The 16,557-nt window shown below is 43.4% G+C and overlaps 1 protein-coding gene across 2 annotated transcripts in view; it reads right to left on the reverse strand.

The window, feature by feature from the left end:
* The window catches only part of PLA2G4A (phospholipase A2 group IVA), a 69,384-nt gene that overhangs the window by 25,551 nt on the left and 27,276 nt on the right, over positions 1–16,557 (reverse strand). For both annotated transcript variants that reach the window (XM_069968965.1, XM_069968966.1), the window contains exons 5-9: positions 15,172–15,285; positions 9,680–9,717; positions 8,840–8,984; positions 7,381–7,517; positions 5,132–5,354 (exon numbers count right to left, since the gene is read on the reverse strand). In XM_069968965.1, the coding sequence (XP_069825066.1) occupies positions 5,132–5,354; positions 7,381–7,517; positions 8,840–8,984; positions 9,680–9,717; positions 15,172–15,285 (657 nt within the window). The remainder of the gene's footprint in view (positions 1–5,131; positions 5,355–7,380; positions 7,518–8,839; positions 8,985–9,679; positions 9,718–15,171; positions 15,286–16,557) is intronic.

The following is a 16,557-nucleotide window of genomic DNA, read 5'->3' on the forward strand; positions in this document are numbered from 1 at the left end:
CCGGGTCCAGCGCGCTGCATCTTCAGAGCGGCCTGTCTCAGCAACCAGGCCGCTCAGCCAATCACTGGCCAGTGATTGGCTGAACAGCCTGTCAGCTCTGACAGGCCGCTCTTAAGCTGCAGCGTGTGGGATCCAGGGAGAAGCAGACTGCAAGAGGAGCCCTGGACCATGGATGGGTAATGTATACACTTTGCAAATCGTCGGCCGTGCATCGCTGTTAGACATAGCCAAACTATCAATACTATAAATACTCAGCTACTGATTTCCCTGCAGAGCCACTACGGGAGAAAGCATTACACAGTGCCTGTTCAAATCAATGGTTTGATTTTATAATGCAGCACGGGTCCTCCAGAGCAAGAAACACTGTTTGTAATTGCTCTCCTACTATGATGAAGAGATGAGTATCCTGAACAGAGGACCCTCTCTATTCGCTCACAATTTCCCTAATAGGGTGCATGACAATAAGTCTTCTAAAATAGAAGCAACATAGTAACAAGACGTCCAATAGAGCATTCATTCATGCAGAAGTCATTTTACAGCTGTTTTATTGTACTCGTCATACTTTACATGAAGGTTTATTTGCATAGAGATGTTATAATTTTAGACTCTATTAATGCGAAAGGACATTTGATCTCTGTACACCGTGTAACTCAGGCCATTTCGTTTGTTTAGCTTCCTGCCTCATTTGCCCATGCCCAAGGCTTTGGTTGAGTATCACCCGTTTAACGGCCATTGTTGTCACTAAAATGAATCATTAACCATGTGATTTGCTTTATACAAAGAGCTGGTACTGGTACATGATCAAGTGTATTGCTTCGACTTCCTCTTCTTGTTCATCTAATAGACCTCTAGTCATGGAATGTCCCAAAGTTTGGCTGTGTAAGAGCACAAGTTTGGCCCAGGATAGTTAAAGGATAACTCCGGTTAAAACAATGAGTATTCAGCTATAGGTCAAAAACATGGAAATCTAGCGACCACTTACAGGTGTTATTCAGATAGAGAAAAGCAGAGATCGCAGAGAGAACAGGAGCACAGAAGACAACTACTCGCCTACTCCCCAAGTGCCGGCCGGCTCATATGTTCACCGGTACCCAGAGGACGACACCAGGGAAACGCGGAAAGGTAAGTATAGTTTCTTTATATGCACTTCTTCTCATCCGGATAACCCCTTTAAATTTAATTATTTCTCCATGACTACAACACTGATTGAAGGGGCAGGGGCAGTCCCATTGGCCAAACTCCTGCCGACCATACAAATAATTATATACTCTAAATTGCTAAAAGTTCTAGGGCCTAGCACTTGCAGGTTGCCGTTGCACTTTCCTGATTATGTCAAATTATTTGATACGTCAAAATTCTGTAAATGTTGCTCATAACTTTTTTTTTTTTCTAATTCCAAAAAGTTAAAAAGGATTTAATGAGAGTTAAAGGAACTGCCCACGTCCCCCACACTATAAATCCTTCTTATTACCTTATAGCTGTCGAATAAAGCATTAACATACTGTGCCTGGTAGTCTGCAGTGAGGCATCATTTTAAATTACAAGCTTTAATCCTTACACTTGGTGGCCAATACATAGGCATAGGGGCAAAGCCGCATGTAGTCACGCTGCCTTCATCCTCCTCCCGGCCACACAGGTTTGATTGGCAGCCTCATGTGTCAATCAAGTCTGAGTGTCTGGGAGGAGGGCGGGGCAGCGTGTTACATGCTGCTCTGGCTCCACCCTTTACCCACTTACTAAGTGTAGGCCTAAAAACTAATCATATCGAAAATACAGTAGACTATTGGGTACAGCGTCAAACATTGTGCCCGATAGCTATAAGTTACTGGGAAGGGTTTACACAGTGGGAGAGTCGAGACCTGATTCCCTTTAACAAATGTATCCTCCAATGCAAATGAACATAACTTAGCATTTTATGGTCTAATTTTTCACCCGCTTCTTATATTGCTAGCAGCAGGGACTACAATGGTGACAGTATGAAATAGGATACTGACTTACAGAAGGTACTTAAAGGAGAAGTCCGGCGAAAATTTTTATTAAAGAATTGTATTGCCCCCCAAAAGTTATGCAAATCACCAATATACACTTATTATGGGGAATGCTTATAAAGTGCTTTTTTTCCCTGCACTTACTACTACATCAAGGCTTCACTTCCTGGGTAACATGGTGATGTCACTTCCTGGATAACATGGTGATGTCACTTCCTGTATAACATGGTGATGTCACTTCCTGGATAACATGGTGATGAAAGGGGGAAACTGAGGGACACAGGGCACTGGAGGAACACTGAGCATCCCTCTGCCATGATCCTCTCCAGCAGCCTCAGCCCGCACAGCTCTGGGAGTCGGGGCGTGACATCACCATGTTATCCAGGAAGTGACATCACCATGTTATCCAGGAAGTGACATCACCATGTTATCCAGGAAGTGACATCACCATGTTATCCAGGAAGTGACATCACCATTCTATCCAGGAAGTGAAGCCTTGATGCAGTAGTAAGTGCAGGGGAAAAAAAGCCCTTTATGCGCATTTCCCGTAATAAGTGTATATTGGTGATTTGTATAACTTTTGGGGGGGCAATACAATACTTTAATAAAAATTCTCACCGGACTTCTCCTTTAAACGTGTCCCATTCACTTATATGTGCTGTTAGGTGAATTGAAGCATCTCAACGGTTTTCCTTTCTATTATTGTTATTATTATTAATTTTAAATTCCTAATAATTCAAACCATGAGATTTTTAATTTTTTTTAAATTATTTTATCCTTTTATTTTATAGTTTGATGCATTATTTACTACGGCTATAGCTTCAGGCTAGGTCATGTTTTAATCCTTTTCATGTTTCACTACGTCCCTTTGACTCTTATTTCCTTTTAATTCTTGTTTGTTTTTACACCTACACACACTCGAGCGCTATGGTTCTCTTGTTTTTTGTTTTTTTTGGAATAATATAGTAAACGCAGCTATGACACATTCACGATGACTGGGCAAAATCTCCAGAACCCCAACTGACTCTGCAGCTACACGTGTCAGGAGGAAATCTTAAAAGGTTAGAGCTCTACGAAAATGGAATCAATAATACTTTTAATCTAGCACACAATGTCCATAGAGGACACAAAACTCGTTCCAAAACCACTTTTATTCCAAAACCAGTGGATTGTGTTGTATAAAATAGATTTTAGATAAATTAGTTATAAAGGGGATATACAGCGTAAAAATGCTAAATGCATGGATACTACACAGCACCACACCTGCCCTCAGGTTGTTTGTGGTATTACAACTTCATTGACTTCAATGGCTGAAATCCCACACCCAAACTGAGGACAAGAGAGGCGCTGTTTCTGAACGAGAGCAACTATGGTTTTTCTAATCCAGGCTAAACCCTACATATTTTTACAGTCTGGGACTGGGCTATAACATAAAGACCTTTTAATGATAAATTTGGCACTGATCTGGTGTCTTCTGCCAGAAGCGCTGCAATGATGTCACATGTATTGTTTACATGATGCAGTCAGTCACTTGATTCAGTGCAGTACAAGCAGGAAGAGACCTCTGAGGCTACTGATTGGCTGCAGCTAGCATTGAGTGAGCATGCTCAGACACGCATAGTGCTCGATCGAGGTTGATTCTAGACCGAGCACCTTGTGGTGCTTTTTAAATATTGGCAAAACTGTGTGTCAGTACAGTAGCACAGGTATTTAAACACTGGTATCACCATTCATTATGATGCCGGGAGCTCCAAAACGGTTTAAGGGTGCCTTTAAGGCCTGTTCACAGTTCTAATTCTGTAGTGTGAACAGGCCCTTACAGTGAAGAACAAGAAGCCATACTTAACTATCCACACTCCTCCTGATGCCCTCCGGGGACGGCTCCAGTCCTCCACTAAGTGACAGCCCACTCAGCCAATCACTGGCTGCGGCGGGACAGCACAGTGATTGACTGAATGGGCTGTCACAGAGCGGGGACGAGTCGGCCCCAGAGGGGAACAAGAGGAGGGTGGACAGGTACAGCTGCTTTATTGTTTTTCACTATAGCATCTGCATAACATCTTAGGTTTTACAAAACGCTGCGCAACACACATTAGAATTCTGGTGGTATGCCGTCAATTGCAATAATCCTGCTGGAGTTCTAATGTGTCTTGCAGAAACCTATTACTTTTTTTGCTCACATTTTTGTATATTTTATTTAAACATCCCTTCAAGGGACAAAACATTAAAAAATTAGAATGAAAAAAAATAAATAAATAAATAAAAAAAATTTAATAGGCTAACCAGGCACCCTCCACCTTAACCAGGCTTTGAGTCTACCATTGATGCCAATGGGGTTTGGTACTCGAGTCAAAAAATGGTTAACTCAAGTAACGAGTACTTAAGCACTCCACAATCCGTTGGGGCCGTTAGGAGCACTGACTGCCCCCATAGTGCCAATCCGCCTCTGGCCTGATGATGGTGATGAATGGGGTGGGCCGGATTGGCCCTATGGGGGCGGGCAGTGCTTATAACGGTCTCACTGAACCTTGGAGCAAAATACTAACTGCACTTGGACGGCACAGAGGAGGAAGGTAAGAGACATACCTTCCTCTTTGGTGTCTCCTGGGCAGTAGGTACATACTGTATCAGCAGGTCAGATTCAGCTAACCTGCTGATAGTTCCCCTTTAAGTTTCCTAATTTCTAAATTCCCTGCAGCCACACTGGTCTGGTGTTGTCAGTTGACCATTTCTCTCCTGTATTCTTTTGGGGATTTAGAGGGCAAATGTCACAGATTTGGCCGTTTTTTTTTTTTGTTTGTTTTTTTCTCCCCTTAACTTAATTTCCGTGTACACTGAATAATACGGGTGAGCCTAGAATGAGACGTCGCTTTTATAAATCTATGATAAATGTTTCAAAGACTAAGACTAAACTGTTACAGCTCAGCAATACGTCACCATGCACCTGGCCATATCGGAGAAGAAATTCCTGGAAAGCAAAAGGCTAGATGGAAGTCTTCCTGCCAATACCATTACAGGCGTCTTTGTCATTGGTGAGCCGAGGCGGGATAGAACATTTCCCTCCTCATCCGTCAACTGCAAATGTACAAACTGACAACTTAACTATATTAAATGGGAAACAGACACAAAAAAAGAAATCTTACATTCTGGATGAGCGTCTCCCCAATCAGCATGGAAAAAACATCGGTGAATGTAACGGGCTGGCCGGCGCTCTTCTTCTTCCATAACGCTTCAACATAGCGCTTGACCTTCTGGGGTGTCAGTAAGAGAAGGGGGCTGTAGCTGACATTGTACATCACCTCTTGGTTAATTTCTTTTGGACCTTTCTTTGGGAATTCGGGGTGAGAGTAAAGTGTAGACATGTACCTGTAATACAGGGGGACAGATCAGAAATATAAACACCTCATGTGCATTGCAGCAAAGCACCACTATAATAAAGAAAGATAAGCTGCAATACCAGAGACGGCCACTGAACGAGAGTGGTGCTGTTTCTAATCTCATGCATCTACAACTTTTAAAGGGGTACGCTGGCAACATTTATTTTCTTTCAAATCAACTGTTTTTAGAAAGTTACTTAGATTTGTAATTTAAAAATCTCAAGTTTTACAGTACTTATCAGCTGCTATATGCCCTGCAGGAAGTGATGTATTCTTTCCAGTCTTACACAGTGCTCTCTGCTGCCATCTCGGCCATGTCAGGAACTGTCCAGAGCAGCAGCAAACCCTAATAGAAAACCTCTCCTGCTCTGGACAGTTCCTGACATGTAGGACATACAGCAGCTAATAAGTACTGCAAGATGGAAGACTTAAGATTTTTCAATCGAAGTAAATGATAAACTTATAACTTTCTGAAACCAGTTAATTTAAAAAGAAAAAAAATGGCCGGAGTACCCCTTTAATGCTTTATTTCTTGTGCACACTATAGTATCTGACAACTACCACCAGACTGGCTGGGAATCAAATGTGTTTGGGGGTCTTCTAACTGTTCCTCAATAGGAGATATCAGGGTCAGGATGGTTCAGCAAATAGGGATTTCAGCATACTCGATTCTTAAAGGGGTATTCTACTCAAACATAACTTTTTATATGTTGTCCATGGTGAGACTAACAATTCCTTCCATACTTGTTATTATCTATTCACTCTCCTTCCGTCAGTTCTGAGCTGCTGCTTTCTGCTAAAGACCCAAAAATTTGGATGTGAGCTTTTTTCTCCATCTCCCTCTGCTCCCCCTCCCCTCTGAGGCTGCTGATGTAAACAAGTGCCTGGCTGGCTTTATCTGCAACATTTTAGCTTCTTTGTAATGCTGGAAGGGTTATACTGAGGTCAAGATGCTGATGAACTCTATGATTCACCCTGCCAGCATTATAAAAAAGCTACAAAGTTGCAGATAAAGCCTGCTAGAGACTTGTTTACATGAGCTGTCTCAGAAGGGAGGGGGGAGGAGGGAGAATGAGCGAATGAGCGGGAGCTGGGCGGCAGCTGAAGGGGTTAAGCGGCCGGCAGAATTACATACACGCAGCGGTCGTTCAGACCGCTGTGTGTATGTAGTGAAAGTGATCTGCCAGGACCTAGCCGACTCGCAGCGTTATTACCGCTGCGAGTCGGTACGTGTGAAGCTACCCTTATTTTGAAAGGGTTTATAAGGGTTTTTTTAATACTTTTAAAACTTTTTTTTATAAACATTTTTTTTTTACACTTTTATTCACTGTAAAATATGCAATCATTAGATTGCATATACTGATAAATGCTATGCCTTAGCATAGCATAGATCAGTGTTATCAGCGATCTATGTATAGAGCCTGCCTGAGAGCAGACTCTACACATAGACTGCCGATCCGACAGGACGGAGCTTACCCCCGCCTGTCGGCACATGCAATTGGGACCCCCGTACTCCCGATCACTCAGTGACAGATGTTTGATCTGTCACTGAGTACCTTAAACGCCGCGATCGCTGTAGACCACGGCGTTTAAGGGGTAATGAGAGTCAGCTGCGGGATCACAGCTGCCTCTCATTACCTCCGGCCCTGAACACTGCTGCGGTCCCGCTCACATTAGGAAGCCATGTCAGTGCAGGAACGTATATATACATTCTTACTGCACGGGGTATGTGCAGTAGGAACGTACATATACAGATTACTAACGGGAAGGGGTTAAAACAATAGAGAAAAAAAACCCTGACCCTGAATACGTGAACCTTCTTCAGAGTATAGTTACTATAACGTGAGTTAACACAAGTATGACTATGAGTTCACCATGACCACTTCCTTTGGCAGAGTAAGTAGTCTCACTGCTCTTACAGTAAAGAATCCTTTACTATGTTGGTATAAAACCCTATTTTCTCTAGACATTGAAACCATAACTAGAATATATATTTATTAAACACATATGTTTACCATGTGGATCCAGATAAGCCAGCAAGGTACGTGACACAGTCCAGAACTCCTGATTCAAACAAAGCCTTCATCACCCCAGAAAAGCCAACCATGGCTCGGAACCCGCCTCCAGAGCCAAGAACTGCAATGACCGGGACCTAAAACACAGTAGTAATAATAGATTTCAGAGAAAACCTAGGGCTGGTTTCACACTATCATAATTATATCTGATGCCTGAATTGTTTTTTTTTTCCCTTCTGAAGAAAAGTGAATTTGCATATTTTTCCCATAAAGCATTGCACAAAAATAAGTCACTTCAATGAGAATCAAACTACATCAAAGCCATGTCTCGAACTTTTCAGCACCCTGCTCTGTACTGATAAGGAGCAGCAACCCTTAAAGAGTGGTCTACAGATGGATGACTCTTCCTTAAAGGGGTGTTCCACTCAATCATAACTTTTCATATGTTGCTGCCCATGGCGAGACTAACAATTCCTTCCATACTTGTTATTTTCTATTCAGTCTCCTTCCTCCAGTTCTGAGCTGCTGTTTTCTGCCAAAGACACAAAAATCTGTGTGTAAGCTTTACTCTCTGTCTCCCCCTCCTCCCCCCTCCCTTCTGAGACAGCTGATGTAAACAAGTTCTTAGAAGGCTTTATCTGCAACATTGTAGCTTCTTTGTAATGCTGGAAGATTAATCAAAGTGAGTTTATTAGCAACTTGACCTCATATTAACCCTCCCAGCATTATAAAGAAGCTATAGGCTGGGTTAACACTACGTATATTTCAGTCAGTATTGTGGTCCTCATATTGCAACCAAAACCAGGAGTGGATTAAAAAAACAGAAAGCATATGTTCACACAATGTTGAAATTGAGTGGATGGCCGCCATATAACGGTAAATAACGGCCATTATTTCAATATAACAGCCGTTGTTTTAAAATAACAGCAAATATTTGCCATTATATGGCGGCCATACACTCAATTTCATCATTGTGTGAACAGAGCCTTTCTGTGTTTTTAATCCACTCCTGGTTTTGGTTGCAATATGAGGACCACAATACTGACTGAAATATACGTAGTGTGAACCCAGCCATAATGTTGCAGTTAAAGCCTGTCAGGAAGTTGTCTTGGAAGGGAGGGGAAGCAAGGGAGAGAAAAGCTCACACACAGATTTTTGTGTCTTCAGCAGAAAGCAGCAGCTCAGAACTGGGGGGAGGAGACTGAATAAATAATAAGAAAGAAATTGTTCATTTCACCATGGGCAGCAACATATAAAAAGTTATGTTTAAGTGGGATACCCCTTTAAGGAGGTGACTCAGCTTAGTATAGGATAGTGTAGTTTGGTTTGTACGTTCTAATTTGCACAAAGAAATCCTAAAATAGAACTTTATATATGATCATATTGTACTCTGAGCTCTAGTGTACTCTACTAAGTACAGCAGGAATACAATTCTGGACTGTTGTGAATGACAACCTACATCTCTGGAAGTAGAATACAAGTCTTTGCTCTGTTCGGGTCCCAGTAGCTTCTTTATTCCATCGATAACCTTTTGTTTCCGTTTCTGCCGGTAGATTTTTTCTTGGTCGCACAGAGCCATGCTGAACCTCAGATCGCAGGACGAACTGCAAACAAAAGAGAAAAAGAGAACGTCCATTTCCAATTAACATGTAGGCAATGGGAGACAACATACTAGCAGCAACATGCAAGTACGACACTGTATATATACAAAGACAAACAGGAGAGGACTGGGAAAGTCACAATGGAGACATTTACATTTCTATTAGGTGTTATACACAGTGGCCAGGTTTGGACAAGTTGATCAATTTCTCAGTATTCAGCCAATGAATTGTAAAACCTTTGAAGGGGTACTCCATCAAAAAAAATTCTTTCAAATCAACAAAAAGTTAAATAGATTTGTTATGTACTTTTTCCAAATCTCAAGCCTTCCAGTACTTATCAGATGCTGTATGTCCTACAGGAAGGGGTGTATTCTTTCCAGTCGACACAGTGCTCTCTACTGCCACCTCTGTCCATGTTAGGAACTGTCCAGAACAGTAGCAAATCCCCATAGACAACCTCTCCTGCTCTGGAAAGTTTCTGACATGGACAGAGGTGGCAGCAGAGAGCACTGTGTCAGACTGGAAAGAATACACCACTTCCTGCAGGACATACAGCAGCTGACAAGTACTGGGATTTTTAAAAAGAAGTAAAAGGGAATAACTAAATAACACGGGATATATGCAAAAAAGTTACAACACTACAAAAAAAGGATAAGTATATGTACATTGAAAAAGCACTAGACTATTATGATGCATACCATTCTTCTAGAGAGAATCCTAGGAAAACTTCTGTAACCTAATGGAGGACAAAGGTAAGTAGAATATATATTCACATATGATTGGACACAAGCAAAAAAAAAAAATAATAATAATATATATTTATTGACAGGGTGGTGGACAGTATGTGTAATAGGGTTATGAAGGGGAAGATTTATTAAACATGGTGAAAAGTGAAACTGGCTCAGTTGCCCCTAGCAACCAATCAGATTCCACCTTTCATTCCTCACAGACTCTTTGGAAAATGAAAGGTGGAATCTGATTGGTTGCTAGGGGCAACTGAGCCAGTTTCACTTTACACCATGTTAGATAAATTTCCCCATTCATAAACCTATTACACATACTGTAACCTATATTATATATATATATATATATATATATATATATATATATATATATATATATATAAATATACTAGAAAATGTACCCGGCGCTGCCCGGGTATAAAGTGTCAGTGTGTTAATTAGATTTGTTCTAAGGTGGCCAGGAGGCCAAGCTAAAGGTATTGTTTCATCTGAGTTAATCAGTGGAATTAGTGTATACCTGTAGTGCATAGTTGGAGGGGTTCTGTATACCCACAATGTATAGTTTTTAGGGGTCTCGCATATCTGTAGTGCATAGTTGGGGGGGCTGTATACCTATAGTGTATAGTTGAGGGAGCTCCTGTATACCTGCAGTGTACAGTTGGTGAAGGTCCTGTATACCTGTACTGTATAGTTCGGGGGTCCTGTATACCTGTAGTATATAGTTGGTGCTGTATACCTGTAATGTATAGTTGGTGGAGGTCTTGTATACCTGTAGTTTATAGTTTGAGGGTCCTGGATACCTGTAGTGTATAATTGGTGGAGGTCTTGTATACCTGTAGTATATAGTTCGGGGGTCCTGTATACCTGTAGTAAATAGTTTGAGGGTCCTGTATAACTATAGTATAGAGTTGGTGGAGGTCCTGTATACCTGTAGTGTATAGTTTGGGGTCCTATATACCTGTAGTATATAGCTGGTGGAGTTCCTGTATACCTGTAGTATATTTGGGGTCCTGTATACTTGTAGTATAGAGTTGGTGAAGGTGCTGTATACCTGTATTATAGAGTTGGTGTAGGTCCTGTATACCTGTAGTGTATGGTTTTGAGGTCCTGTATACCTGTAGTGTATAGTTTGGGGTCCTATATACCTGTAGTATATAGTTGGTGGAGTTCCTGTATACCTGTAGTGTATAGTTTTGGGGTCCTGTATACCTGTAGTGTATAGTTTGGGGTCCTGTATACCTGTAGTATATAGTTGGTGGAGGTCCTGTATACCTGAAGTATATAGTTGGTGGAGGTCCTGTATACCTGTAGTATATAGTTTTGGGGTCCTGTATACCTGTAGTGTAAAGTTTGGGGTCCTGTATACCTGTAGTATATAGTTTTGTGGAGGTCCCGTGCACTTGTAGTGTATAGTTTTGGGGTCCTGTATACCTGTAGTGTCCTGTATACCTGCAGGGTTGTATTTACCCGTATGGCAGTGTTATTCAGTCACAGTGTGTCGGTATTGGTCATGTCTGGTATGGGGGTGTTATCCAGTCACAGTATGGCGGTATTGGTCAGGTCTGGTGTGGCGGTGTTATCCAGTCACGGTATGGTGGTATTGGTTAGGTCTGGTGTGGCGGTGTTACCCAGTCACAGTTTGGTATACCTGTTGTGCCCTGTATATACATGTACTGTATAGATGGAGTAGGGGGTCCTGTATATACATGTACTGTATAGATGGAGTAGTGGGCCCTGTATATACATGTACTGTATGGATGGAGTAGGGGGTCCTGTATATACATGTACTGTATGGATGGAGTAGGGGGTCCTGTATATACATGTACTGTATGGATGGAGTAGGGGGTCCTGTATATACATGTACTGTATGGATGGAGTAGGGGGTCCTGTATATACATGTACTGTATAGATGGAGTAGGGGGCCCTGTATATACATGTACTGTATAGATGGAGTAGGGGGCTCCTGTATATACATGTACTGTATAGATGGAGTAGGGGGTCCTGTATATACATGTACAGTATAGATGGAGTAGCGGGTCCTGTATATACATGTACTGTATAGATGGAGTAGGGGGTTCTGTATATACATGTACTGTATAGATGGAGTAGGGGGTCCTGTATATACATGTACTGTATAGATGGAGTAGGGGTCCTGTATATACATGTACTGTATAGATGGAGTAGGGGGTCCTGTATATATATGTACTGTATAGATGGAGTAGGGGGTCCTGTATATACATGTACTGTATAGATGGAGTAGGGGGTCCTGTATATACATGTACTGTATAGATGGAGTAGGGGGTCCTGTATATACATGCACTGTATGGATGGAGTAGGGGGTCCTGTATATACATGTACTGTATAGATGGAGTAGGGGGTCCTGTATATACATGTACTGTATAGATGGAGTAGGGGGTCCTGTATATACATGTACTGTATAGATGGAGTAGGGGGTCCTGTATATACATGTACTGCATACCTCCCAACCGTCCCGGATCCAGCGGGACAGTCCCGGTTTTGGGGTCATGTCCCGCTGTCCCGGAACGGCCCCCATGTGTCCCGCTGTCCCCCATCCCTGCCCCGGCGTTCGTACCGGCAGCTGCAGCCCTTACACTGTGAGCGCTCCTAATGAGCGCTCACAGCGACACCTACTGGCCGGGCGTATGTCCCTCCTGACGCTGAGGAGGTGATGCACAGGCTTCTGGTGCAGGCTTTCTCTTCCAGCCCCGCGGCGCCCGCACTCCTTTCCTGATTGGCTCAGATGATGTGAGAAGAGTGCAGGCGCCGTGGAGCTGGAAGAGGAAGCCCATAGCTGCCAACAGGTATGACCCGGTAAGCCCCGCCCCCATCGCGATAAGCCCCGCCCCCTGCACCCACCCCACGGCTAACTAACCAGCAGAATACAACGGGCCAGAGGAGGAGAGACGCCATGGACAACAGGAAATATGGTAAGTACAATGGGTCAGTCTCTTACCATATTTCCAGTTGTCCATGGCGTCTCTCCTCCTCTGGCCCTGTGTACTCTGCTGGTTAATTAGCCCTGCGGTGGGTGCCGGGGGCGGGGCTTACTGCGCCGGGGGCGGGGCTTACTGGGTCATACTGTTGGCAGCTATGGAAGCCTGCACCAGAAGCTCCACGAGATTGAGTAGTAAGGGGCATACTAAGGGGGTACTTAAGGGCATACTAAGGGGGTACTAAGGGGCATACTAAGAAGGTACTAAGGGACATACTAAGGGGGTACTAAGGAGCATACTAAGGGGGTACTAAAGGGCATACTAAGGGGGTACTTAAGGGCATACTAAGGGGGTACTAAGAAGGTACTAAGGGGCATACTAAGGGGGTACTTAAGGGCATACTAAGGGGGTACTAAGGGGCATACTAAGAAGGTACTAAGGGACATACTAAGGGGGTACTAAGGGGGTACTAAGGAGCATACTAAGGGGGTACTAAAGGGCATACTAAGGGGGTACTTAAGGGCATACTAAGGGGGTACTAAGAAGGTACTAAGGGGCATACTAAGGGGGTACTAAGAGGGGTACTAAGGAGCATACTAAGGGGGTACTAAAGGGCATACTAAGGGGGGTACTAAGAAGGTACTAAGGGGCATAATAAGGGGGCAATAAGAAGGTACTAAGGGGCATACTAAGAGGGTACTAAAGGGCATACTAAGGGGGTACTAAGAGGATACTAAGGGGCATACTAAGAGGGTACTGAGGGGCATACTAAGAGGGTACTGAGGGGCATACTAAGAGGGTACTGAGGGGCATACTAAAGGGATACTAAGAGGCATACAACATAGGGGCCTTCTAAGGGACATACTGTGTCCCTTAGTCCCCTGTGAGTCACCGAATACCTGCAATACAATCACCTATAAGGTCAGCAGGTGCACAGCCTCATCTACCGCTATATGGTCAGTGCTGAGGGAGAGGACTGCTCTGTGTATAGTGGATGTTATGTAGTAATGGTATAAGGGGGGGATAAGTCCCTATGTGGTGAAGATCTGGTGATATTATTTGTTTATTTAATGGTAACAGGTGATGCGGTTATGAGGGGCGTGGCTACAGGGGGCGTGGCTATGGGGCGTGGCACATTGCCGTGACTGTCCCTCTTTCCTCTGCGCAAAAGTTGGGAGGTATGGTACTGTATAGATGGAGTAGGGGGTCCTGTATATACATGTACTGTATAGATGGAGTAGGGGGCCCTGTATATACATGTACTGTATAGATGGAGTAGGGGGTCCTGTATATACATGTACTGTATAGATGGAGTAGGGGGTCCTGTATATACATGTACTGTATAGATGGAGTAGGGGGTCTACCAGTTATTACTGTGGATGTTGTGAGGCAGCTTCCCTAGCAACCATTGCTCCCTGTGAAAATGAAAGCAGTAATCCTATTGGTTGCTAAGGCTCCAACTGCCGTGTCTGCTGCAGCTAATTATATCACCTGTGTTTGCAGTGAGGAGATTTTCCCATTCATCTCTATGGGGCGCCGCTCTTTCCCCTCCCCCTCCCCTCCTGTACATCTGGCGGGGACGGGACCTTCGCAATAACCTTCCCGGGCACCCAATGTATCTGTGTGCCAAATTTGGGGTCAAACGGCTCAGGCGTTTGGAAGTCTATAGAGGACAGACAGACAGACAGAAGGACAGACAGACAGACAGACAGACTTTGATTTTTATGATATAGATATATATTTATTTTTTTAGAGAGAGAGGGAGGAATCAATATCGTATATAATAGTGATTCTTTACTATTACTGTTACTATACCTCTCCTGTCCTCAGTTTGGGTGTGGTATTGCATCTCAGTGACTGGAAATGAATTGTAATACTAACACCCAAACTGAGGGCAGGGGTGGTGGTGTTCTTGCAATGAAATTAGCTGGGCCTTTTCTAATCCCGGATAAGCTCTTTCATTTCAAATTTCATGTCAGGAAATGTACGTTGCCCACATGACAGGCTTTCCTATTTCAAACTGCTCTGTTTTACTGTAAAACATTACAGTATTTCAGAGTAAACAGGCGGTATGGGATGAGGCGCCATCTTGGCGGTGTACCCAACCACTGTTCCTATCCGTGTATAGGGAGAAACCAGCCAATCAGGCTAAGGTGGAGTGGGGACCAGCAATCAGGGACTTCTAGATGGTACTTCACCCTTTAGCTCCGACTCATAGAAACATAAAAGATTGTTGCAGAAAAAGACCACTGGGTCCGTCTAGTCCGCCCTTTTAGTATTTACCTTCTTATTATCTTAGGATAGATATATGTATACACCAGGCATACACTGTTGTTATAGATTTTTCAACCACATCTGCTTGAAGTTTGTTCCAAGTATCTACTACTCTTTCAGTATAGTAATATTTGCTCATGTTGATTTGGATCTTTCCCCCAACTAACTTAGCTGCAAGAATATTTGCATTTTGAACTATAACCTTGTCCCATCCGTTACCTTATTGAAGGTAAATGGGACTTCTCGTTTCTCTCCGGGCTTTAGTGATGAGATCTTGAATGTTGTTGTGCCCAGTGTTTCATCCATCACATAATTCGCATCCATTAGGGTCACCTAGGAAGAACAAATTCATCCTCAAGTAGATGATGTGATGAGAATGGAGTGAGAAACTCAATGGGGGACATTTAATATTGGAGTGTAAACCGTGAGATCTCTCTACAGAATATTTATCTGTTTTTTACCCAGTAGGACTAATTTAAAGGAGAGGTCTGGCGATTTTTAAAAAGCAGCCGGCAGGGGGGAAATTGATTACAAGTACGGACTTACCTCTCCCTGCGCCCACAGAGAGCAGCGGAACCGGCCTTGCGAACCCCACCGGAAGGCATTTTTCCCCAAATTGTGATGACATCACGACTCGGGGGGGGAAAGGCCTGACCTGGCTAATGGACTGGCCACTAAGCCAATCAATAACTGTAGCGGAGTCCTAGCCCAGTCACTGACTGGAGATCCCGGAGCCCGACGGGAATCCTGCAGCAGGTCCTGCCTCCCACCGCAGGCATAGGGAGAGGTAAGTCCATACTTGTAATCATTCCCCCCCCCCCTGCCGGCTGCCTGATTTTATAAACCACCAGACTTCTGCTTAAACAAACGTTTCAAAAATCCATGAATAGAATAAAATTGCGCAAACATATTCGCCTGGCACTTACTAGACCCCAGCCTATAGTTTGTGCGACTTTTTTTTTTTTAAAGTCGCAAATGTTAAATTTGGTGCAAATCCCAGATTATGCAAATTCATTTTAGGTGAATACTCACAAAATATTAGTCTGTCGAATACTGTTTCATAAATAGAACTTGGACCAAAAATGGGTGAAAAATCCAAGTATTTACCTCAAAATAGGCACAAAGCCCTTGATAAATGTCCCTTAATGTGAATTTAAAGGGAATCTGTGAGCAGTATGTCATGCTCAGAGATCTAGGGGGAGATTTATCAAACATGGTGTAAAGTAGAAGTGGCTCAGTCGCCCCTAGCAACCAATCAGATTCCACCTTTCATTCCTCACAGACTCTTTGGAAAATGAAGGGTGGAATCTGATTGGTTGCTAGGGGCATGTTTGGTAAATCTCCCCCCTAGTGTCAAGAAGGCGGTGCCAAGTTGCAGCATGCCTGCCTCCTCCCTTGTCCCAGTCATTTATATAATGCGGGAGGGTATGGAAAACATGAGAACTTAGACTGTTGATATACATTGCAGCCTTCAGTCTTATAAATATAAGTTAAGGGTCTCCAGTGTTGTGCTGGCCCACCCAACGGAGGACTGGAGAATCCTCCGGTGGGCCCCCAGCTTTAGAACCTGCACTAACACTGACTGACATGCTGTTTCTCACTGGT

The sequence above is a fragment of the Dendropsophus ebraccatus genome, chromosome 4 (genome assembly GCF_027789765.1).
Source record: "Dendropsophus ebraccatus isolate aDenEbr1 chromosome 4, aDenEbr1.pat, whole genome shotgun sequence".
NCBI lineage: Eukaryota > Metazoa > Chordata > Amphibia > Anura > Hylidae > Dendropsophus > Dendropsophus ebraccatus.